The 26,389-nt window shown below is 43.4% G+C and overlaps 1 protein-coding gene across 2 annotated transcripts in view; it reads right to left on the bottom strand.

The window, feature by feature from the left end:
* Positions 1–851: 851 nt before the first annotated feature.
* Positions 852–26,389, bottom strand: part of LOC137430004 (integrin alpha-8) — a 117,374-nt gene continuing 91,836 nt past the window's right edge. The window contains exons 17-30 of one of the 2 annotated variants that reach the window (XM_068120466.2): positions 26,002–26,156; positions 25,547–25,678; positions 20,123–20,190; positions 19,290–19,434; positions 18,962–19,045; positions 18,151–18,230; positions 12,143–12,223; positions 9,377–9,482; positions 9,093–9,254; positions 8,812–8,922; positions 8,210–8,323; positions 7,280–7,381; positions 5,667–5,786; positions 852–2,106 (exon numbers count right to left, since the gene is read on the bottom strand). In XM_068120466.2, coding sequence (XP_067976567.2) covers positions 2,017–2,106; positions 5,667–5,786; positions 7,280–7,381; positions 8,210–8,323; positions 8,812–8,922; positions 9,093–9,254; positions 9,377–9,482; positions 12,143–12,223; positions 18,151–18,230; positions 18,962–19,045; positions 19,290–19,434; positions 20,123–20,190; positions 25,547–25,678; positions 26,002–26,156 — 1,550 coding nt within the window. In that variant the 3' untranslated portion in view covers positions 852–2,016. Of the gene's footprint in view, positions 2,107–5,666; positions 5,787–7,279; positions 7,382–8,209; positions 8,324–8,811; positions 8,923–9,092; positions 9,255–9,376; positions 9,483–12,142; positions 12,224–18,150; positions 18,231–18,961; positions 19,049–19,289; positions 19,435–20,122; positions 20,191–25,546; positions 25,679–26,001; positions 26,157–26,389 lie in introns of both variants that reach the window. The other variant, XM_068120457.2, reaches the window with a different exon arrangement.

Raw genomic sequence — 26,389 nt, forward strand, 5'->3', positions numbered from 1 at the left:
TATTAAGGCAAATAAATAAAAACATACTGCCGTTGTTTGACCGGCCTCAATTTTATATGGTCATTCTCATTTTTGGCATCAGCACCTTGATCTTTTCCAACATATATTGTGATCCAAACACTTAATTGAAAAAAGACCTGTGATGTCAGAATGCATGTTGTCTCTGAATAATGCCAAACCTCTGAATGAAAAGCAACCATTGTGCCATGAGAGCTCGTTGGGTTGATTATCTAAGTGAAAATAATCGGTTTAGTTGTCATTTTCTCAGGCACAATGCCGTGTTTAAAAATGTCATGATGGGGAATAAAAAGGGGTTTGGTGGTGTGGCCAGGGAGAGGAAGTGGGAACAGGAGTGATACGTTGTTTTACTACAGTGAGTGTGATTAATTTGGCTGGGGCCGAATGAAGTGAGGTACGTGAAATTCCTGGTACGTGAAACACCCTGAAACCCATGCTTACGGAAAACGGATTTTTTTTTTTTGGAACGCCGGCAACATTCTCCTTCCAATCATCATGTAGCTTTGTTTATAAAATTATCAAATGGGAGGCACTTCTATGTTGAAAGTTTTGTGTCAATCTCTCAAGCGGTTGCTGAGAAAACGAATGTAAAAATGAATAAAGGTGAAAAGGCGAGGGTGGAAGAAACAAAAAAAATAAATGAGGGTCTCTGCCAAAGTTACACAACATAGTCAAGGATGATTGTGGACCCCTATTACCTGTATTTTTTAAACTTTGACTTCAGATAAGTAAGTCAAGCAGCAACCTATATATTAAAACAACTTACAGGACAGAATACAGAGTGTTAAACTTGTACTTTGGGGAGGGGAAGACACAATGATTAGAGTGCAAAGTTTGTTAAAGGGTTAATTTATTTACAACCATTTCTGGACAGTCTCTGTGTCTTTGTTGAATACTACTTCATGTGCAACATGGAAAAGTCAATGACACTCAACCAAACCAGCCAGTTTTCCCATATCCTGAGTGCGGAAAGCCCTTCAGATCAAGAATGTGCGGCCACTCGTACAATAAACGAAAGCGAACTTATGCATGAAATGGCTATCTTCGACACCAAATGGGCAACCGAGTATGATTGATGACTTTGTAAGTGTGCATATTTTTGTGTGCATATTTTGTGCACACATATGCGTGTGCATATTTTGCTGTATGTGGATGTGTGCAAAAATCATTAATGTTGAATGAATTAGTGCATTCCAATTTTTTTCCAAAAAAAAGAAAAAAAAGAATGGAAAAGCTTCCAAATGGTCAGACTGGAATGTTTTCTGCTCTTAAAGTAAAAACACAAGTACATATTTGTTATTCTGGCATTAGTGATTGTTTGGAGGGAATTTTACGATTTAACAAAATTAGAAGCAAATGTTTTATGGGTAACAAAAAGTTCTGTTTTCATGTAACGTACCACCGAGAACGAATATACATTTTTTGCAACAGTGAGCAAAACTATTTGCCACAAGAAAAGGTAAAAGCACACAGTAACGGTAAGACAATCTGATGTACTCTTTGATCATTTACGGTCAGTGTAGTTCATTGACTGATCAAGCTAATGGAGCAACCAGCACGCGAATCTGAACAAATTACTATAACATCTTCTTAAGTCGCCTCTTAGGCCGAACTATTACGATAAGTGAACCAAATGAATAAGGAAGTGCAAAAAGGATTCCACTGAGATAGCGAGAAAAAATAAAACGATGGGCAACAAGAACATTCTGTACAGACCGGCATTGCAAACAAACATTCAAAAGAAACGTGTGCAATGGTGATTTGAGATACAAAACTTGCATCAAAGCTGGATGTTCGTACATGTACGTGAGAGGATAAAGTCCCATTAGGAAGACAAGAAACAAAAATCTGTCGTGAAATGGGAGAATCTGCAGGAGAGCAGAAAGGCAGTGGATAAAATCATATGACCACGTCGTATTGCCATATCGATCTCTGTCATTGAGAAGTTGAAGTCAAAACATGATGTCGTGGGATAAGGAAGGAGTCAGATGATTGCTGTTAAATTTCCCCCCCATTCTCATCGGTGTGCAGTTGCTGTTCCTCACAAACATCACCTTGAGGAGGGCGCACACGCTTGAAGAAGCCAAGCTAGGGGACGGAAGACAAACAAGGTATACAATTATATATTTATATGTATATATACATATATATATACATATATATATATATATATATATATATATATATATATATATATATATATATATATATATATATATATATCAGTCATTATGCAAATTAACAAAATTGTGATTTTGGGGTCCAAAATACCGAAAGGTTTTCAGAGTTACAAGTGTATGGAAGCCTCACTGCGTTGCCCTGATGAAGCCCCAACAAGGGCGAAACCAGGTCGGTCACTGAGTTTTGCATACACTTGTGGCAGTGTCTGAATTTAAGATCCATAATGACGCATTGCCAGATGGCTCCTCCGGAGCTTGGCAGGCAATGCGGACATGCGTGGCGATGACATCATGACGTTCGCTCATTAGGTTGGAACACCAAATTACAGATACTAATATATATATATATATATATATATATATATATATATATATGTATATATATATATATATATATATATATATATATTGTTGCGGATATGGCATTTGGCCTCCATATCCGCTTGTAAATATTCCCCTATTTCCCCAATACTCCCCAACTATCCCCAATCCCCCATTCCCTAGTCCCATTGCCTGTAAATAACACTCTGTAGAACCGACCTTCCCCTTTTTCCCCCATTAAATGTCGTGCCCAGGTCCACCGCATCTCACGTAGACAACTTTCGGACATCTTGCTAGTTATTCTTAGTCTATGTCAGTTAAGGACTCGTTTCCATTAATTCTGACTCTTCGTTGCACCAGAATGTGATCGTATGGCACCAGTAGTGAGTTTAGGACCTCCCCATACCTCCTCCCATCTTCCCCATGAAACAACAACAACAACTACAACAACAACTACAACCACAACTACAACAACAACTACCACAACAGCGCGCGGGGAGTGTGCGTCCTCACTCCGGCTCGGTTAGCCGCCATTACCCATGTGCGTCGACGGGGTTACCACGAAGGGGCTGCCTGTCGGCTCCTCGTCAGGGGCGGAGCCCGGTAACCCCCCCGCAGCCAGTGAGAAGCGGCGGGCCGATTCCATCTGGGGCGGAGCTAATGAGCCGAGGGCGTGTCACTCCCCGCCGGATATGCGCAGCGACTTACCGGACGTGAGGTGAGATGCGCCCCCAGCTTGAAACGACAAGTCGCGACCTCCCCGCATCTATTGGACCGGACCGGGTCGATTCTGTCCCTGAGCCAAGGTGCACCTTGAGCCATCGACTACCCGCTTTCCTTGCCATCAATCCCCGTGTGAGTCAGTTTTGTCCTGTTTATCTGTCGTCTGTCGGGGCTACTATAAGACCGTAATTAAGTGCCTATCTTACTATGCTGTCTCTCTCATCCCTGTAATCTGACCTTCCGCAATATTATAACCTCCTCCGGAGGTCTTGAGAACTGAACCCTTGGTGTCGTGTCATGTTACCCCAGCCGTTGTGTCCTTTTCCTCAATTGATTTAGCGTAGCGCGACTCGGCAAACGTTCGAGTATAATCGGGTAAACGTGCAGACGCGGTCATACCAAACCGCTCGGTAAACCAACATCCACAACCGCGTCTCTAACAATATATATATATGTTCAGGATAAAAAGGATGTCACAGTTAAAGTGAAATTAGTTCTAGTTGTGTACATTTTGCTTTCTACCGTGTACCCCTCCTCCCCCCCCCCCCCCCCACCAACCTCCCAGCCCCCTCCCTTCCACAGATCTACCAACGTCCCTGTTCTTTACTGTTGTTGTGCTTGTATGCTTTCCTCTCTCTCCCCCTCTTGTCTCCCACTCTCTTTATTGTATGTTTTATGTGTCCGTGCATGTTTTCGTGTTTAATGTGTTAGCTCTTACATGAGCCTCGACTCTGTATACAAACTAAATATTTAAAATGGAGAATTCCTAAATTTGATGAAATGGATATTTGAAAGTTGAAATCGTTAAATAACAAAGTACACTATTTTGCAGAAACCCACAACTTGAATTAATTTCCTGGGAATTTATGTGGAGGCAGCTATGTCTTACTTTTGCTGCTTCCTGATTTGCTGTGAAATGGATGTAATGACCAATTCACGAACCAACCATGGTGCAGATGCCATTTTATGAGTACTTTTTATTTTATTTTTTCCTCTGTTGGATGTTGTGTTGGCTTAGCGGTTAGGGTGCTGGCATGGGATCCTAGGATCCTGGGTTCGAATCCCGGTCGATCGCTGAATTAACACCAGGGGGGTTGACTCAGCCTGTCATCCTTCCGAGGTCGGCAAATTGAGTACCAGCTCGCTGGTAATTCCCTGTGTGTGACACAAGAGGCGACTAACAGGGTTGGCGGCAGGAAGGGCATCTGGCCATAAAACATTGCTTCAAAAAGGGGACCATGGTCCCCGAAAAAGGCCAACCCCTGCTCTGTGGGGAAAAATGGCCTCTGTTCTTCTCTGTTCACAATTCTACATACACAGACAGAATAGTGTATCCTGTCTGTGTATGTAGAATTGTAGCATCTATTCAATTACATATGAATGGGTGGGAAGAGGGGGTTGAGGGTGAGCGAAGTGTGAGGTGGTGGAGGAGGACTTTTTTCACATAAAAAGTTCTTTTAAAAGAACCCCCAATTACCATAGCTCTATTCTGTCTATTAATAGAAACAAATACTTTCTGTTTGCCCAAAGTTTTAATGTGGTACAGTAAATTCGTATTAAGGTGAACACGTGTTAAGTCAAATAGTACCTTTAGTAATCAGTCCAATTAAGTCAAATGAATAAGAAGACCAGCCGTCGGGTGAATGGGAATCACTGCATTCATCTGAAGAGCATTTGAACTGTGCTCCCTTGCACAGGTTTTGACTGTCTATGATTCCACAACACATTCCACTATGTGGTATTCCACTGTGTAAGGCATTCTAAACTCCCCAAGTTTACCCTCAAAACTGCCCAAATCCAGATGTGCAAAGCTGATACAGCCGTACTCAAGAAGACTTGAAGCTGTAATGGCTGGCAAAGGTGCTTCTACAAAGTATTGACACAGGGAATTGAATACTTGTGTAAATTAGATATTTTGAATACTTATGTAAACACCTATTTGTCTGTCTGTTTATTTGTTTGTCTGTGAGCAGGATATCTCAAAAGGTTATGGATGGATTCGAACGAAATATGGTGGAGAGGTTAGGTGTATGACGAGGACTAATTGACTCGATTTTGTTCGAGGCTGTTTTGATTGTACCAGAAATGTCAAATATCAGTGCCAGAGGCATAGTTCATCTTATGATATTAAATCAGATGCCCACAGAAGTCCCACATGGAGTTGCACATCTCGAGTCCTTCTCTTTCGTCTTCCAAAGACCATCATAATTATTTCATTCAAAACATGAATGCAGCAAAAACCCCAAAAAAGGAAAGCATGTTATTTTTTAACTGACCATGCAATATCATTCTTGCCATGTTATGGTAATCAAATCTATTAGACGTGATCTCATTGTAAGCTAGTACGTATGAGCACTTACACGTAGAAAACGTCTTTTGCACTTTAACTGTAAAACAACTAAGATTTACATTTCTTCCTCATACCTTCCACATCATGAAGATGAGAAAAGCGAGCAACAGGAGACCTGCAAGAACAGCCACTGCAATAACCCAGGCAGGAGCCGGCTGTCCTATCGTGTTGTTCCACGTAACCACCGTTTCCACCTGCCAGGATGTAAATGTATTTACAGATCAGGGATTTGCACTGAGTGAAAGAAGTCAATTCCATTTCCATGAGGGAATTCAAGTGTTGTCCAGATTTTACATTTAATACTAACGATCTGAAGGCAAACGTGCATCAGTTGAAGGAAGTCATGTGAAGTTGGTCAACTCAAACTAGACTGCGGTAGTGGTACATGAGGTCGAGAAGTTCTATTCGCCGAATAAATAATGCGCTTTACATCAAAGATGGCTGATCTATAAACCAAGCCAAATTGGGCTTCAAAGAGATGAGGAAAATATTGCAGGAGAGGGGGTAAAATGGGGAAACATTTAATATGACTTCCCTTACATTAACTTCAATGTAGGAGGAAGCTATTGGGCCCATCTAGCTTGCACGATAGTTTGCCAATGTTTGGTTGTTTGTCCATGCTCTGTCCTTTTTAAATGCTTAGAGTCAAGCAAGAAAGCAGCGCGTACCATTTTTAAAGTCTTTAGTTTGACATGGCCGGGCTTTGAACCGCAGACCTCCCAGACTCAAAGAGGATGCCAGGGGCGGATTCAGGAATTATTTGACCAGGGGGGGGGGGGGTGCATGAAACCATCGCGCTGGGGGGGGGGGGTAAAGGGAGGGTCTGGGGTTCCTCCCCTAGGAAATTTTAAAAAATTGATCGTCGGAAACGGCATTTCGTGCGTTCTTGGAAGTTTCTGCAGTTCCTTGCGTTCTTCCCTGGTTCAACAGTTCAGCAGATTCGCACCGCCTGCACCCTCATCCTGGATCGAAGGGGGGGGTGCGCACCCCCTGCACCCCCCCCCTGGATCTGCCCCTAGATGCGCTAACCCTTATGCCACCGAATTTGGTTGCCATCAAACTGAGAAAATAAAAATGACGACGCACTAAGTTTATACTCCCATTGACCCACTCTCTGCTTGTACTGTATGAGCATTACCCTTCTCGGTAATCACAAGTAGCAAAAGCAGGGTGGCAAAAGTGGCTAAAAGTTTTGTACAGAAGAGATGAAACAACTTTATTTAGGATCAACTTTCTAATGAAGAGATCATAACATTAGATTCAGTCAAGAAACCAGAAATTGTTTTTATTTTATTTATGCCTAAGCTCAAATTGAAGCTCTTGATATTTACATGCAAGTGTATCTCATAAATCTGGCCATTGAAATGTGTCGATCCAGCTAAAATGGGCAGTTTTAGTTAATTCACGATACAATTATCAAATGCTTTGAGTATGTTGTGCCTGAAATATGACGAGTGAAAATACACAATAAAGGATGTCGCAACCAAACGCAATTCCTGGCTGAGTAACAATTCAGATAGTCCTGCATTTGTTTGTGTGTATAACTAAGGGATGTTCAGAGAAGATGTTTTGCAACCAGAAATGAACTTTTTTCAAAAACATACGGGAAGCAAAGGTACAGGTGCTCTTTCTTTCTCGATGAAATAAAATATAAATAATTCCATTGCACTGACAGCCAGTTGGGTACCTTAACGTGCCCACTCGGATAGTCTTCTGGTTGAATTAGATATGGAAAACTCGTGATTTCAAACTGTGCCTCGCCCTCCAGTGAGAACTTCTGGTTTTCATGCTGCAAAATTCACATCGCACTATTATAGTTCTTGAGTACAACACACACTCTTCATTTTCAAAAGCAAACACATTCATTGGAGCACCTCTATCCGAAGCCTCCTTTTTTTTTGAGGTTAGCTTTTCTCGAGTTCTATCATGGAAGAAGTTTCTGGAACTGAGTGGTGTGCTGACGAGGAGGGGAGTGTCGTTGAAGCTGAAGGGAAAGGTGTATGCTGCATGTGTGAGAAGTGTTATGATTTATGGGAGCAAGACATGGGTAATGAACGTAGAGCAGCAACGAAGGCTGGAAAGGTTGGAAATGCAAATGGTTCGGTGGATGTGCGGAGTATCGTTGAGAGAGAGGAAGACAAAGGATGAATTGTGAAAGATGATGGGAATAGAGCCTGTGATGGATGCTGTGAAGAGAAACCGGTTGAGATGGTTTGGTCATGTGTTGAGGAAAGATGAAAGTGACTGGTTGAGAAGAGTGATGGAAATGAATGTAGAAGGAAGTAGAGGACAGGGAAGACTGAGAAAGACTTGGCTAAAGGTGGTGGAAGAAGAAATGCGGGCAAAGGGGTTAACAAGGGGAGATGCAGAAAATAGGGCAAAATGGAGAAGATTGTAATGGGGACCGCAAGGCTAACCCCCGCTCTAGCAGGGAAAATGGCCTTAAAATGCCTGTTGTTGTTGTTGTTGTTGTATCTTTTCTAGAGTGATCACACGCCCTTCGATTACAACCTTTCATTCCTACTTTCTCCCTTGTGACCTTTCATTCCTCAGTGAACAGAAAACCTTTCTTGTCAGTATATCTTGTTACGATATAATTTAAACATTCAAGGCTAACCTGTATGAACGTAGAGGTCCACAGGCGAGATCGAAGCTGCAACACTGCGATCTGTGCTTTGTTCAATTGTCCGACAGTGCAAGTCAGCCGAACACACTCCGAGTTGCCGCAGTCCTATCCAGAATCGAGCGAAGGAACAATAAGGTGAGTGAATGAAGGAGATTAATGATTGTGTATCATTGAATGATTCTGATACAAAGTGTCAGTACTACCGAAACAGTTTCTTGGTTAGGGTTATACTGGCTGGTTTGCCATTGCCTTCCCAGCAATATTTATGGCAGGAATTTTTAGAATTTGGCCAGGGTGCTGGCGATAGCTCGCATACTCTTTGCAAAAAATACCGTGGGATCTTGAACCTCCACCGACTAATGCTGGCAGATGAGACAACCGTTTAACATCCATCTGAGGGACAGCATACATCCGAGGGACAGCATACATCCGAGGGACAGCATACATCCGAGGGACAGCATACATCCGAGGGACAGGTTAGACAGATTACAGGTGAGTCTGCGTACCTCTAGGTCATCCTGCCAGCCCAATTGAATGATGGTACAACATAATCTGGTATGTGCATTAATACAAATGCTATTCAGAGGACTCACCATTACAGGAGGAAAATCACCCTGGTGCTCAGTCTTCACCTCCCTACGATGCAAGTCATGAGGCCTCTCCTTTGTGAAATTCTCATCTTGTTCCTTCCACAGCGGCTTCAGCTGAAAGGAGAGCAGAAGTGTGAGGTGTATTTGTTTTCTTTGGGAGCATAGGAGACAGATCATTGCAACTACATGCTGAAAGGTATAATCAAATTACAAGTCCTCATGATAATATGCAAGGCGCATGATCTCAGGATTGCAGTCACAAAGCTCTTACAAGGTAAGCACACCTGCAAACCAAGAGGATTGATGGTACCAGCCACCAAGGAGCATCTTATTGGACCCTCTGTTGCCTTCTCAACAGGGTAGAGGGTAAAATTGTCTCCAGAGCGGACAGGCCAGCTGATGTTCAAAAGGGCATTTTTCACACTACTTGGACCAGCATTGCGCAACTACAGGATACATGAAGAATACAATTAACAAGGTACTCAGACTTTAAAGCTCAAATGTCAAATTAGATGCAGAAACACAATATGAGAACCTTGCAGCTATGCTGTACTGCCGTTAATTTTACCTCATAAACATGTACAACAGTCATCCCCAGGTCCTCCTCGTGGACTGGTGTCTCCATTGGCTTAAAGCTGGCTGGCAAAAGAACTACCTGGTCTGGCCTCGACACCCTGAAGAAAGGAAATAAGCAAACATCAGCTAAACTCCAGGTAAAATCAACAAAGTTGACATATCATCTTATGTTTTCAACAGAAATGCGGATATACCACAAAAATAGCCCCATGGGGGCATGCCCCCCCCCCCCTGCAGCTTATCCGACTGACGGTTTTCCCCACGGTTTCTGAGATTTTAAGATATATTATCTGAATTTGAGACAAAACCTCCCTTCAACCCCCCATAAATGGGTGCATCTGGATGGGAAGCACAACCCCATGGGACCTTGCTGTCCTGATGCATTTCACCAAATTTGGTCCATATTGTGCAGGTAGTTGTGCAGAAGATGATTTTGTGAAAATGAGGGATTCAGGGAGGGGGGAAATTTCCAGGGGAGATATGACCATGAGGAGCACAACTTAAGGTTAGGGCATGATCCCGATGCCTCGTGGCGAGTTTGGTCTGGATCTGTCTGGAGGCTTCTGAAAATAAGATTTTTGAATGAAATACTAATATTTGGGGAAACCCCCCTTTCACTCCATATATAGGGGTGTCCCGGGTGAGTAGCACAACCCCATGAGACCTTGCTGTCCTGATGCATTGTACCAAATGTTGTCCATATCGGTCGGGTAGTTTGTGAGATGTTTTAGTTAAATGTTAATGGACGTACATACGGACGGATGGCCAGACACTGGGACACACTCAGATTATTTTGGAGAAATAACCTAATAAGTAATAACAGAATAATATTTGGGGGTACAGTGATGTATATATGTAACTGCAGCTTATCCGACTAGTGAGTTAGAATATATTGTACAACAAGAATGAGTGTACAAAGCTTTGATTGTTTTTTTTTTAACTTAAAATAGCAATTAAAGACCAATGAATAAAGAAGACACAGCTTTATACATTATTGATAGTGTTTGATATAGCTGTATACAAAGCTTAAGATGGGCACAATGATGTGTTCCTTTTATTATTTTTCTTCAATTGAATTGAAAGATAAATAACAAGGAAATGTTATGGCCTTGGCGTACTAGCATAATGGAGAGAGGAGAGTACTACGAGTTGAGACAGCCATTATAAACATTAGAAGGACCCGCTCCCTAAGGGGGGAAGAGAGAGGGGTGTTATTAGCTTTATGATTAGTAATACCATTGCCGAGGACCCACCCAATGGACAATCTTGCTCCAAGGGGGCAAAACGTTCTTCTGACACATCCCTTTATTTGGGCGGTGTATAGGCAACAGGCCGCTGCCTGAATCGCCCACAGAAATAAAAAGAATCTGGGTTATGTATGTGAAGCAAAAAGGTGCACTGCTTATGTGCATATATATAATACCTCGTGATTATGAAGCTCGGATAATTACCTCTGGCACCCAGAGTGGATGGGGGTTTTTTTTTCACCTCTGTCTGTCTGTTTGTCTGTCTGTCTGTGAATGAGATATCTCAAAAGGTTGTGGGCGGATTCGGACGAAATTTGGCAGAGAGATAGCATATGTGACAACAACGAAATGATTAGATTTTGTTGAAAATCCAGATCTGGATGCGGATCAGAGAATTTTTTAAATGATTCTTCACCATTGAGTGATAGGGCTAAAACCGATACATAGCACGATATCCTAAAAAGTTATGGACGGATTAGGACAAAATTTGGTGGACAGATTGTGTTTGTGACAAGACCGAATCAATTCGATTTTGGGGAAGATCTGAATATGGATTCGGATACGAGAACTATTTGATTTTTTAAGTGATTCTTCACCATTGAGAAATCGGGCGAAAAGCGATATATAATATGATATTTTAAAAAGTTGCGGACGAGTTATGAGTAAACTTGGACGCGTTGGTTAGGTGACAAGAACAAGCCAATTAGGTTTTGGTTCAGGTCCGAATCCAGATCCGGCCTATCAGTGGGATACAAAACAAACTGTTCAGCCTGGTGGAGGTATGTGCTCTGGCGAGTGAAAAAAAAAAGAATGATCGTTTTAAGGCCATTTTCCCCGCTAGAGTGGGGGTTAGCCTTGCGGGCCCCATGACAATCATGGTTCCCTGTTTGAGGCAATGTTTTTATGGCCGGATGCCCTTCCTGACACCTGAATGGTCGCCTCTTACGATGCGCAGGGATACGGTGTACCTATTCTAAATCGGGGTACACACCGTGATATGTGCTCTATGTGCGTATGTGCTCTATCGAGTGCTGTTCTAATTCCAATTGCAATCCCTCCCTCCCACCCGCCTTCCCCATTCCAATCCTCCCGCCCCCAAAACCCTTCCCAATTGCAATGGAAGGAAATGGTGAAATAACTTTTTTTCTAAAACCTGATTGAATCAAACGTAACTTGTACAGGCACAACTTCAGCGTGTCCTCAATAATCCCTGAAAGTCTCAGCTTCCTATCTCAAAATAGGTGAAACATACAACATGCTTTCACTCAATTATATATATATATATATATATATATATATATATATATATATATATATATATTTGTATCTCTGGTGGAGACTACATGTGAAAACCTACGGTTTCATATTCCACTACCTCATCTCAATAAACCTTTACTTTGCACAATCCCAGAGGCCTTGATATCTGCTGTTCAACTGTGTAATAATTTCCGTCACAGATTTCTTATGAAGCTTGAAAGGTTGTGATAATGGGCAGCTAGAATGTAACTAACCCATGAAGCTCTACTTTCGCAGAGACAAAGACAGGAAAAGTCCTGATCACAGAGTTGCTCACTGAATTCTTCGAGTTGGAGCTGAAAAGACAAACAAATTGGTATTATCACAAAAAAGTTTGAATGCAGTTGGAAATATCCATAGACAAAACGGAAAGGCACTACAAACTAGTATACAGTGGCACCCTTGCACTTTTTTCAAATAATGCACCACTTCCTCCAGAAAATTGTTCAAATTTTAAAAATATTTTGGTATCAACATATGTATTTCTTTGGTTTGCAGTGAAACAAAACAAAAAAGCTGAATAAAAAACTAAATCCGAGCTTATTCCACACATAAATCCTAAAATGGCCTGGACAATATTATTGGCACCTTTTAGAAGTTGTTAGAAATAATTAGATTTTAAGCAGGTGATTCTCCTTTAGTTTGGAATTGAGCTCACCTGTTGTGAGTTGCAGGTGCCTGCAATATAAAAATCACTCATTCAACCAGTTGGAATAGAGAAAAGGAGTCATTCTGCTGTTTTGTGTCACTGTGTGCACCACAATGAGCATGGAGAAGAGAAAGAAAAACCAGAGAATTGTCTGATGAGGTCAGACACAAGATTGTAGCCAAGCATGGGCAATCTCAAGGCTACAAGTCCATCTCCAGAGGTCTTGATGTTCCTGTGTCCACTACGCAATGTTAACAGGAAGTTTAAGGCCCATAGCACAGAAGCCAACTTTCTTGGACATGGCCACAAGAGAAAACTTGATCGAAGATGACAGTGAAGGATTGTTCGAATGGTGGAGAAAGCACCTCAATTAACTGCCAAACAGATTCAAGCTTACCTTAAGACACAAGGTACGACAGTTTCAACTCGCACCATCCGTCACCAACTCAATCAAAGGGGATTTTATGGTAGGAGACCAAGGAGGACCCCACTGCTGAGAAAGCCTGACTGGAGTTTTCCAAAACACACCTGCACAAGCCAAAATCCTTCTGGGAGAATGTCCTGTGGACAGATAAAACCAAATTGGAGCTTTTTGGTAAAGCACATCATCTCTATGTTTGGAGAAGACAAAATGAAGCCTTCAAAGAAAAGAACACCTTCCCTACAGTCAAACATGGAGGAGGTTCAGTGATGTTTTGAGGTTGCTGTGCTGCACCTGGTGCCTTGAATGTTTGCATGGTATCATGAAATCAGGAGATTACCAAGGCATTTTGGAGCGCAATGTTCAACCTAGTGTCAGAAAGCTGGGTCTCTGTCGAAGGTCATGGGTCTTGCAGCAGAACAATGACCCAAAACACACTTCAAAAAGCACCCAGGAATGGTTCAAGACAAAACGTTGGAGTGTTCTGAAGTGGCCAGGAATGAGTCCTGATCTAAATCCCATTGAACACCTGTGGGGAGGTCTGAAAACAGCAGTTGGGAGAAGGCACCCTTCAAATCTGGGAGAACTGGAGAAGTTTGCACAAGAAGAGTGGGCCAAACTGCCAGTAGAGAGGTGTGGGAATCTCATTCATGGCTATAGGAAGCGCTTGACTGCAGTTATTTTGTCCAAAGTTTGTGCAACCAAATATTAAGTGTAGGGTGTCAATAATCTTGTCAATGCCATTTATTTTTTATTTTCTGATTTAAAAGGATATATTCAGTTCTGAATCAAAAACAAAGGTTCTGTAATATTAACAGTGAAATAAAGAATTGTGGAGACCAAATACTTTTGTCATTTTCAACTTATTTTTCGAGAACATTGTGGGTTATTTGAAAAAAGTGCAAGGGTGCCAATATTTTAGGCCACGACTGCAGCTGTTATGTAGCCAATAGGCAAGCACTCAGCGGTCGAAACATCGGACCTAAGCTTTGCCTATTGCACAGCTATACTAGTTGATGGTGCCTTCAGTTTTGAAATGACATCACCCCATGTCATCATCTCATAGGATATGACATAGCAATAAATAAAAATCTTCTATGGCAAGTATGAATAAACGCTTGTCCCTTACAATATCATCGTAATCAAAGATAAATAAATAACTATACAATGCAACAAATAACTAGACATGTGTTACATTAAATAACACAAATCAATATGCATATCTGTAAACAACAACAACACAACATGCATTTTGAGGCCATTTTCCCTGCTAAAGCGGGGGTTAGCCTTGCGGTCCCCATGACAATCTTCTCCATTTTCCCTTATTTTCTGCATCTCTCCTTGTTAACCCCCTTGCCCGCATTTCTTCTTCCACCATTTTTAGCCAAGTCTTTCTCGGTCTTCCCCGTCCTCTACTTCCTTCAACATTCATTTCCATCACTCTTCTCAACCAGTCATTTTCATCCTTCCTCAAAACATGACCAAACCATCTCAACCTGTTCCTATTCACAGCATCAATCACAGGCTCTATTCCCATCATCTTTCGCAATTCATCATTTGTCTTCCTCTCTCTCAACGATACTCCGCACATCCACTGAACCATTCGCATTTCCACGCTTTCCAGCCTTCATTGCTGCTCTACATTCATTACCTATGTCTCGCTCCCATAAATCATAACACTTCTCACACATGCAGCATACACCTTTCCCTTCAGCTTCAACGACACTCCCCTCCTCATCAGCACGCCACTCAGTTCCCGAAACTTCTTCCATGCACATCTCACTCGAGCAACCGTTGCCGAGTCTGATCCACCTTCTCCATTCAGCATGTCTCCGAGGTAGCAAAATGTTTTCACACCTTCCAGCTTCACGCCATCTCCAAGATCCAACTCAACATTTCCTCCATCTGCAGCTCCCTCTGTGCACACCTTACCTTTGAATGTAGCTGCCACACTGGTTAATGACACTCTCAGACCACTACATTTTTGACGAACTCACTCAGAGCACATTGTACATTGAATGGAGTTCACTCCGACACCCTTCCTGTACACAGTACATGGCCACTTCCCAGTTCTTTCCACCTCACCGCATGCTTTACCACTTGCCATCACCTTCGTCTTTCCTATATTCACCTTCAGACCTTTTGTCGCCATACATTCCTTCCACTTGTTCATCTTTTCCTTCAGTCCATCCATACTTTCCGCAATCAACACCAGATCATTTGCATACAACAACTCCCACGGTAAACCCTCCTTTACGTTCTGAGCCAGCACCTCCATCACAGCTACAAATAGTAGTGGACTTAGTACCGACCCCTGATGCACTCCCACCTTCACCTCAAACGCACCACTGCTCCCGTCCTACGTCCTTACAGCTGTGCGCGCTCTTTTGTACATTGCCATCACTACTCTGATCAACCATTCCTCCACTTCTAACTTCCTCAATGCCCATGTCAATACTTCGCATGGAACCCTATCGAATGCTTTCTCCAGATCAACAAACCCAAGAAACAACTTCTTCCTCTTCTCCATGTACTTCTCCTGCAAATGCCTCACAATAAAGAGCGCGTCTGTCGTTCCTCTTCCTGGCATAAATCCAAACTGCATTTCGTTGATCTTCACCTTCTTCCTTATCCTCCTCTCCAACACCCTTTCCAATACCTTCATTCCATGCTCCAATAACTTTATCGCTCGGTACGAGCCACACTCCAGAGGGTCACCTTTCCCCTTGTATAGAGGGACGAGGGTACTCAGTCCCAATCCACTGAAATGCGGCCTTCTTTCACCACCAGATTACAGATCTCTGTCATTCTCTTCACACCCCAACTTCCTGCTGCCTTCAACGTATCTCCCACAACTCCCGTCGGCCCTCCCACTTTTCTACTCTTCATTGCTTTTATCGCTTCCTCGACTTCCTTCTCAGTTATCTTCTCTGCCGGTCCTAAAACTGGGTTACTCTCTATGTTGCCATCCCATTCATTATCTGTATTCAACAGCATTTCCATGTATCTTTTCCATCTTCCTTTAATTCCATCTGGGTCCACAACGATTTGTCCCACTTCATCCTTCAAGCAACTCACCCCCATCACATCACACCTCTCTTTCGCTATCTGCTTTGCAATCCTGAATACCTCTCTCTGACCCTCTTCCGAATCCAAGCGTTCTCCGAACATTTTCCTACATGCCTCCTGCGCCTTTGCTACCTCTTTCTTTGCAGCGTTCTTGGCTGCCTTATAACTTTCATGCTCTGCTTTTTCTGCTCCCGTACCCTTCGCCTTCTGCCACTCCTTGAACTTCTTCCTCTTCTCGTCAATCCTCTTTCCAACTTCATCATCCCACCACCATGTTTCCGAGTGCCTCGGTGGTCCTTTTGTCCATCAACATACCTCACCAACGGCTCCCAACAGACTATCTTTCATTGACATCCAACCACGTTCAAGCTCAACCACATCATCCTCTACCCTACTCAGCCTCTCTTTTAATGCCTCCCTTACTGTCACCTCTTTCAACCTCCACACCTTCATTCTCGGTTGGTACTTCACCCGCCAAGCTCTCCTCGCACCTTTCACCCTTATGTCGCAGACAACCAAGTGGTGCTGTGAAACAGCCTCCTCCCCCGGGATCACCTTTGTGTCCCGGAGGTGCCCCCTATCCCGCCTACGCACCATCAGGTAGTCAACGGTTGTCGTCGACCCACCTGACGTGTATGTAACAAGCTTATTATCCTCTTTCTGGAACTGAGTATTACAAATCAACAAATCAGCTCCATCAGCAAACTCCAAAATCCTTTCACCTTCTCCATTTCTCACACCATATCTGTAACCCCCATGAACTCCCTCAAAACCGTCCATACTCCTTCCCACATGTCCATTTAGGTCTCCTCCTACCACAACAACTTCCTCATCTTTCACGTTTTCCATCAGCTTCTCTATCACACACCAGAACCTGTCCTTCTCTTCATCGCTCCGACCAACCTGCGGAGCATATCCCGAGATGACGTTCACCAAGAGCTTTCCAATCATCATTTTCACCATCATTAACCTATCACTCACTCTAGTCACACTCACCACACTGTCTACAAACTCTTCAGAAAACAGGACACCAACACCATTCACGCCCTCTGGGCACCCTTGCCACACAAACTTGTATTTCTGTCCCTGCCTACCCTTCACCATTCTCACACCACTTCCCTTCCATCTCGTCTCTTGCACACAACATATGTCCACTCTTCTTCTGACCAATACTTCCACCACTTCTCCTGATCTCCCTGTCATTGTCCCTACATTCCATGTCCCAAACCTCAGAATCCGATCTCCACTTCGGGCTGTACCCTGCCCATACGTAGTTGTAATTGTCATGGTTCTCTTTTTGAGGCAATGTTTTTATGGCCGGATGCCCTTCCTGACGCCAACCCTCTTAGTCGCCTCTTATGACACGCAGGGATATGGTGTACCTATTCTAACCAGGGTACACACCGGGAAATAACGGCAGCCGTTGATCGCACTTTCTGATCAAATGATCGATCTGCAAGTGGGCCAACAACACTGCTGTATGCTGCAGTTTGCTGCAGCAAAGAGGCATGCCGGCGCAAAGTGTGTTGACTCATGGGACAAAATATGCCGGCACAACTTAAGGGTCTTATGCTTGCCATAACATGAGGCATTCTTTAGGCAATCCATCAGAAATTCCAGCAAACAGCAGCAACTGCCCGGAGACTCCAGAGAGATCTTGGCTGCTTCTTCAAATAGGTATCCCGGGCAGGGATCCAAGTCATCAGACGTGGCCCGCAGCAAGGCCGGCAGCTTTTGTATGAACCGAACACGATCCGAAAAGGCCACCGCCATATCAGCAAACACGTCTTCCTGTTTAGAATCACATTTAGCGGTTTGTAGGTCGTTTCACAAAGCTGGGTTGAGTTACTTTGTTCTAGCGCAGACCTTTCCTTATGAAACATGACAATTAGATTTTGAAACTTCGCATAAGGATGCAGAACAATTTAATTAATAAAAAGGTGGTGACGAGCTTCGCTGATAATATGCATATCTGTAAAGCATCTTCAAAATAATCTCAGCTGTTTGAAAACCCCACAGAAATCGGATGAGAATCCAATACACGTGCACATTGCCTAACCTAAAAGACAATCCTTGGCTGGTACCTGTTGATGACAATGTGAAAGGAAACAGCGTCCTGGTCGCCCAGCAATTTGGGGACACTAAAGCGCAGTTCAACCTTGAGCTGTTGGTGCACAAGAGTTAAAAGTTTATTGTGGTTGTGACATATTCCCGCGTAATGAGCTGTTGCTGTGATTACCAGCCCGTCCTCCGCACAGTGGGAGATGGGGTTGTGTGTGTGTGTGTGTGTGTGTGTGTGTGTGTGTGTGTGTGTGTGTGTGTGTGTGTGTGTGTGTGTGTGTGTGCCATCATTTTTTTTACCATTTGAGCTTTTCTCATCAAATTTTCAGGAAAGTTTTATAATGATAATATGGAGAAGTCAAATTAATAATTTGGTCAAAAGGTCAAAGGTCAATATCATAAAATCGTCAATTTTCATCCTATTGACCAGAAATTTAAAGAATTTGCATATTGGTTCACCACTCAAAATCTAGAAGCCGAATGGTTTTTATTTTGATTTCAAAAGCTCAAAGGTCAAGATTGCACAACATCGTCAATTTCATCCAGTTGACTTGAAATTTTAAGAATTTGCAGAATGGGACACAGAATTGGTTCACCAATCAAAATCTAGAAGACGATTGTATTTTTTTTGTTTGTTTTTTTAAGATCAAAAGGCAAATGTCAAGGCTGCATAAAATCGTCAATTTTCATTTTGTATTAAAAAAAAACTGTTTTTGTCATGTTTAACATTGGGAAGAAGAAGAAGAAAACGTCTGAATACAAAGCAGACGAGGACGAGCTTTGCATTTTCAGATGCTTTCTACTTGTCAATGGTATTGTTTTAAGTGTACTTACATCAGCACCACTCTGCATGGGGTTGCCTAGTCCACAGATGACAGTGCGAGTGGCATTCAATGACTTGTATGCGCATGTGCTCTGCTGCTAGACACACACACACACACACACACACACACACACACACACACACACACACACACACACACACACACACACCACCCAGAACCAAAAATAAAAATCCCCATCACAACACAACAAGAAAAAGACCATAACTTTCAAGCCTTGCACTACAATCAAATACTTCGTTTTCAATCCAGCTAGCCAGCTCAGAGATTCACAATTAAGCAAGTCTGCTGTTGGGCAAGATTAAATGTTTAGGTCTCACCCCGGTGCGGGTAAAGCCCACGTAGTCTGCCTCAGGAGGCAACGAGACTTGAAGCTCTGCCTCGTAAGCCCCCTCACCCTTATTGATCGCATGCAGTAAAAGGCGCAACTCGTTCTCTGCCCCCACGTACAGATTTTTCTGGTCTCTGCTCACCCATCATCAAAAATACACCAATGACATATATCCAGGACTTCACACTGTAGTTTGTGCATCAGACAGAGATAGTAACTAGCATTAATAAAGAATTGCTTGTAGCGATTAGAAATTGGTGTCGTTATGGTGAGGCATACCATGCATTGCATTGAAGAGAATGCAACAGAAAGAAGCTAATAATGGGGGGGGGGGGGGGCATCCTTACTATAATTCACAGACCGGTGTTTGGGTGCGTTTGTCGCACTACTCTTCCTACAGTTCTGAGCCGATTACATCCAGACTTGGTACATAGGATCAGCATTACCCGAATTAGTGCATAAGGGTGTTTTTATCTTTGCTGGTGGTCTTGGAGGAGGGCTGGGGAAAGGAAATTCTCTATGTAAATGTGTATCGTGTAGTGCCTCTCCAGGTGGGAGAGGGTATTACAAGCCCCACCCTTTACAGTACAGTAGTCCTGTCCCCACATTTTCCAGTGAAGTGAAGTGTTTTGAATTACACAGCAGCAGCTATTTTGAATTACACGTTTGAATTGGGATATTAACAATCCCCTGCCCCCCTCCTCCCCAATCCCCCTGGCCACTTCCATTGGGGTGCTTTTGGTTTCCATAAATTGCGAACTCGAATTGGAGCCCTTTTACAACCAGATGCTCTCCTCTGAAGGCCCACCCTTTGAGACTTACGTGGTAACTGACAAGTGCAGGTTTGGAATGCATACGTTGTCCTCTCCGCAATCAAGCAAAATATGAGCCTGCAAGGAGGGTAGATGCGATTATCCAATAATAATAATTACATCAGGAACTACAAGCAGTGCACTCGGCTTCCAAGCAGTCTGAATCCGCCAACCACATGGAGCCACATTGCTAGCAGCAATTATAAATATGTATGTTTTCTGGGAAAATGGAGCGCAAACCCATCGTCGTCGGGAGAAAATACACAAAACATCCATTGACAATCCAATCCATACATTGCAGCAAAAGTTAGAGGGCCATTCAGTGATATTATCCACTTCGATAAAGGTAAATTTTTGGACGCCATTTTACTTCTGTGATGGTCATTTATATTCATAAAATTGTGAAATGTAAAACCTCCATCATCTATTCACATATCACACAAAAGCCTAACTCATGGGGCATGCAATGACGTTATACATTTTGGCGAGAATCAAACTTTAAGGGGCCATTTACCTCAGAGACCATGACCACCCAGTTGCGCAACATTTATCACAGAGAATACAATAAAACCCTTAAAACCTAATAAAACCTAAAATCAGCTTCCCAAGCCTTCGAACAGATCTGGATGTGCCGACTTGAGGAGTTGCTATCAGGGAAGGACATTTCAGATCAAAATACAAAATAATAAAGCATCCCTCAATAAATCTATGTCAGCAGAGCAGGAGCTCTGCATGAGTGGTACAGCCGCACTCCCAATAGCGCAAACCAGCAGCCAAAGGCAGCACACAAAATAATAAACAATGTACATATATCACATGTATATATCACAGTAAAGCTGAGCTCAGAGGGTGTTCAAGGATATTGTTGTGTGGAAGGGGGATAAGGGCGATCCATAGATAGAATGTCGTAAGAATAGTGTGGACCGTGTGATTGAGTAAATTAGATTTGCGCCTGAATCAGGGAAACTGACGGACACGATTCATCTTGTGAAACATGCACCGAGGAGGCGGTGAGTGTAATTCTTAGTGGAAAATAGGTTGAGGTCATATTGTGTAAAACCTAAACAGGTAAGGCCAGGTGGAGGACTTGTGGCATTTAACAGTAATTGCACATGGGAGAGCACGATGTGCTTTACAAAGGTTATTGCATGTCCTGTTTAGCCAATACACCGCAAGCCTTTTTTAATACATGGTCCAGGCTCGTGGAAGAGCTAGGTAACAGAACAGATCAAGACAACATAGCAAAGGGGACAGCAGGAAAGGGGAAATTCCAACAGCAGGTCAGAGGGAAAATGTCGACGGAGATGAACAACCAGGGGATGCAGGTAACGATGAGTGGTATGAGAGAAAGCAAGAGATTAAAAAGATGGATACGTAAGCAAAGTTTTGGGAGGGTGCGGGTGGTTTAAGGGGTGCAGAAAAGATCGTGGTTTTATATGGGGGATGATGACTTGACATGGTGGTGAACAGCTGTCTTGAAGACCTCAATGGAAGAATAAGATTGCAGAGTGTGGAATGTGGTTGCACAGGCAGGGAAAAAAGGAATAAATGAGTGGAGGTGAGCAGTGGTTTGGATTTAGGCAGTTTCACAAAGAGAGGTTTGCTGGTGGACCTCGTGCATCCTGCAGATGCATGGAAGGGACAGGGCACAGAGAGGGCAAAGGCAGAGGAAGACAGAGATACCACCGACCTGTCGGCGATGGAAAAGTAATAGGCCCATAGACTCAGCTTCATCATGAGAGATTTTCATGCTCTTGAAAGCCTTGGCTTCCATGGTGTCAAGTTGAGTAAGGTGTGCGGCTGAGTTTCCAGCCCAGGTGGGATAGTTGTACTCCATCAAGCAGCAGATGAAAGCCTTGTAGGTGGATCAGAGCTCCGGTGTGCCAAGGAAGGACTTTTCATGATGGAGTATGACCAGTTGGTGTCTGTCTTTGGAGGCCAACTTTGAAATGTGGCTTGCCCAAGAGAGATCATTGCTGAGAGTGAGACCCAAGAGTTTAAGTCAATGAACTTCTTCGAGAGGGTAGTTGAGAAAGTAGATGGGGGAGGATTTGCCGTATGGTCCTTTTGGAGATAGAGACTCGTGATTGTGTGTAATTTCTTAGGATTGAAAGACATATTCCAAGTGTTTATTTATTTATTTATTTATTTATTTTTATTTTTTTTTGTATACAAGATCGAGGCTCGTGAAAGAGCGAACATTAATCACACAGAAAGACAAACAGACACATAAAACAAATAACATCGGGAGCGGTAGACAAGATGGGGAGAGAGGGGGAAGGACACAAACACAACATTTGAGAGCAGGGACCGAGAGACATGGAGACATCGAGAGATCTGTGGGAGGGAGAGGGCTTTGGGGGGGAGGCATGTGAAGGGGGGGAGGCATGTGAAGGGGGGGAGGCATGTGAAGGGGGGGGGGGGGTGGGAGAGGTATAAACATATGGACACTGCCAGGATTTCCAGGAAATAAGTTGGAATTTCAAACAAGGTGGATCTGGGGTGAATTCGTGGGGGTAGAAAAGATCAAGGTTATGGATGGGGGAAGATAAGAGATGGTGGTGAACAGCTGTTTTAAAGACCTGGAGGGAGGAGAGGGATTGAAGGGAGTGTGGGAGTTTGTTCCACAGGCGGGAGAAAAGAGGAATGAAAGAGTGAAGGTGAGCAGAGAGCCGAGATTTCGGCAGTTTAACCATCAGAGGGTTGCTGGCAGATCTTGTGCGACCTGTAGGAATATTTGGGGGACAGAGCACAGAGAGAGCTGGGGGAGCAAGGCCGGAGAGGAGTCGGTAGAAGACAGAAAGACCACCTACCTGCCTGCGGTGAGTGAGTGAAAGGCCCTCAGAGATAGCTTCATCGCGGGAGATTCCAATGATTTTGAAAGCTTTGGATTCAACAGCGTGAAGCCGAGCCAGGTGTGAGGCAGGAGCACCAGCCCATAGGGGAGAACAGTATTCCATTGAGCTGCGGATGAAAGCCTTGTAAGTGGTGAGGAGCTCAGGTGTGTCGAGGAAGGACTTCGCACGACGGAGGATGCCCAGTCGGCGACTGGCTTTGGAGGCCAGCTTGGAAATGTGGTTTTCCCAAGAAAGATCATGGCAGATAGTGAGACCCAAAAGCTTGAGTGACAGAACTTCTTGGAGAGGATTGTTGAGAAAGTAGATGGGAGGGTTGTCCAGTCGATCTTTTCGGAGAGACATAGTAAGAGAGTGAGATTTGGCAGGATTGAAAGACATGTTCCACTTGTTTGACCAGTCTGTGATTTTGTCCAGGTCTTCAGAGAGTGAGGAGGCTGCAGACTGCCGATCTGAGGGAAGAGGAATGGAGCGGCAGAGAGTGGAGTCATCAGCAAAGAGATAGAGAGGATTTTCCAGAGAGTCAGAGAGATCATTGATAAAGACCAGAAAAAGCACAGGGCCCAGCACACTTCCTTGGGGAACTCCAGCCTGAACAGGAAGGGGAGATGAGAGAAATCCATTCAGGGCCACACGTTGACTACGACCAGAGAGGAAGTCCGCAAGCCATGCATGGAGATTTCCATGGATACCATAGGAGGAGAGTTTGGTGAGCAGAGCTGGGTGCCAGACCGTATCAAAGGCCCTTGATATGTCAAGGGAGACAGCTCTGATTTCCTGTTTGGCATTGAGGACCTCCATCCATTGTTGAGACAGCAGAAGCAGCATGTCCAGAGTAGAGTGACCTGGTCTGAAACCAAATTGATGATCAGAGATCAAGCCATTGGAGAAGAGGAAAGATTTCATATCCGAAGCAATGATGGATCCTTTCTGGAGTGTTTTTCCTTTCTGGAGTGGAGGAAGTGTTTGATCAGATTGTGATTTTGTCAAGGTCTGAGGAGAGGGAAGAGGCTGCTGCCTGTCTGTTAAAAGGATGAGAGATGACAAGGCAGAGAGTAGAGTCATCAGCAAAGAGATAAAGAGGATTTTCCAGAGAGTCGGAGAGTCATTGATGAAGATTAGGAATAAGATGGGACCGAGAACACTGCCTTGGGTACTAAAGCCTTGACAGGGAGAGGAGAAGAAAGGATTCTGTTCAGGATTAAGGACACAAGATTTTGAAGCAAATACAGAATTGAGGCATTCGGCCTTCTCACGAGCGGAGTCAGCTGTGGCGCATTCTCTTTCTTTCTTTCTTTCTTTTTCTTTTTCTTTTTCTTTTTCTTTTTCTTTTCTTTTCTTTTCTTTTCTTTTCTTTTCTTTCTTTCTCTCTCTCTCTCTCTCTCTCTCTCTCTCTCTCTCTCTCTCTCTCTCTCCGTCTCTCCGTCTCTCCGTCTCTCTCTCTCCGTCTCCCCGTCTCCCTCTCCCTCTCCCTATCTCTCTCTCTAACTCAAATACTCCAGCAAATTTACTTGACTTTTAGAATAAAAATTTCACCTCAACAAACATTAATGTTGTATATAATAAACAATTCTTAAATTAATGGATAAAATAAACAAGTATACAAACTTTAGCACCATTCTGAACCAATGCCTAACCATCACGAAAAAGTATTTCTTATACATGACGACACTACACTTGAACAAAACATTTTATCATCTGTTGAAAACTTTTGCAAGAAAAATACATCAGGCAAGACTCAATTATCACCTTTAAAGGAGTATATGAACTTTGCTACACCTAAGGACTTTTTTGCACGAGACCATCAAACACTGGGGCAAGCTCATCCCAGGAAGGCCCCATAGCCACAAACAAATTTCACCCCCGAGTTCATCCCTCGCGTCGTTTTACACTTGGTCGGTGCTAACTATACGTTCCAATCACCAAGAGTCAAACTCACCCCGGGGTTAATCAAGAAACGGTTTACACTTGAAGGATTCAACCTGGGGTGAGAGATCACAGAGTGTGCGCATGCATTTGATGGGCTGACCTCACAGGAAGCTAAATGTTGTGAAGGCAGGAAACGTACGCTGTTTGAACACAAAATCAATCGGTTGGGCGTAAAATCGATAAAAAGCAACCATTGCAAATATTTCACTTAGACGGGAAAGTTGGGATACAAAATCACGTGTGCAAAAGTGAAAAGGTTGCAATGCTGAATTAAAAGCCACAGAGAATGTTGCTTTCATGTTGAACTTGGTACCCTGAATCATGTTATGTTCATTACGGATGACTCACCGCCACTGCTCACCAATCACCCCCAAGTCACCCCGGGGACACCCCTAAGATTTGGTCCATTGTAAAAAGGCCTTTAGAGTTATTGGGTGTATTTGAGAAGGTGGCGACGGTGGCTCACTAGCCTGGTAGAGCGAGTGTGAGTGTCCCAACCCTCTTTCTTCATTCAGAGTTATTATTACCTCGGATTTTTTTTTATCCATTCAGAGTTTATGTTAAATTCAGAGCACTACATCTGATTGGAACGATAATACGTTTAAGGTTGTGGGTGTGTTGGACGTGCTTGAGCTGCGCATTAGTGTTACCTGAGTGCTCACACGATCAGGAAAGTGCCGACTGCGAACAGGCTGGAGGTCGTCCTTGTTGGAAGATTGCTGTTCCACCAGGGTGAGGTTCAGACCAACCACGATCGGAGTGAGCTTGTCACCAAACTCCTCCTGAACACTCGCAGAAAACAAAATAATCCCACATCTAAAACATGGAGCACAAACATACCTGCAAGTACACAGCATTTTATGATTATATAGCAATGAAATATCCATGGTGCCAACATATTGACAATTCGTTGGGAATGTTGATGCAACACTTGTGAAATCGTAATACAGTAACACAATAAGAACTGCCAACAGTGAAACAGGTGAAAAAGTGAGCATGTTTTTAAACGTTTGTCTCACATTGTCCGTGTCCGAATAGCTTTTTTCTTAGAATTTAATTGTGCTTAAATAAATTTGTTTTAAATTTAACGATGACCTATTCTCACCTCCAGGAAAGCTTGAAGCTGCCGTTTCATAGGAGAGTAACCACTGCTCATTGATATTGTGTCATGGAATGCATGCTCCTTCGATTCCAACAGACGCACTCGTTTCAAAGCTCCTTTCTGCTTCAGCTGATCCACGTAAAGGCTGATGGCCACCTCTAAACAGCCACAACATCACTGTTCTGTAGCACTTTTTGCCACTTAACTGAATTGTTGATGACACAAGTCCCAGGTTTAAAAAAACCCACCAAAACAAGTACAGATACATTCAAAGTATACCGCCCCCATGCCAAATAAATAAATAACATCCTTCAGCGTGCGGCATTGCCGGGGCGCCCGGCCCAGCATTACCGCTGTGCAGCACATAGAGACAGTATTTGGAGGGAGAGGT

Source organism: Myxine glutinosa, chromosome 1 (assembly GCF_964187855.1).
Source record: "Myxine glutinosa chromosome 1, kmMyxGlut1.1, whole genome shotgun sequence".
Taxonomy (NCBI): domain Eukaryota; kingdom Metazoa; phylum Chordata; class Myxini; order Myxiniformes; family Myxinidae; genus Myxine; species Myxine glutinosa.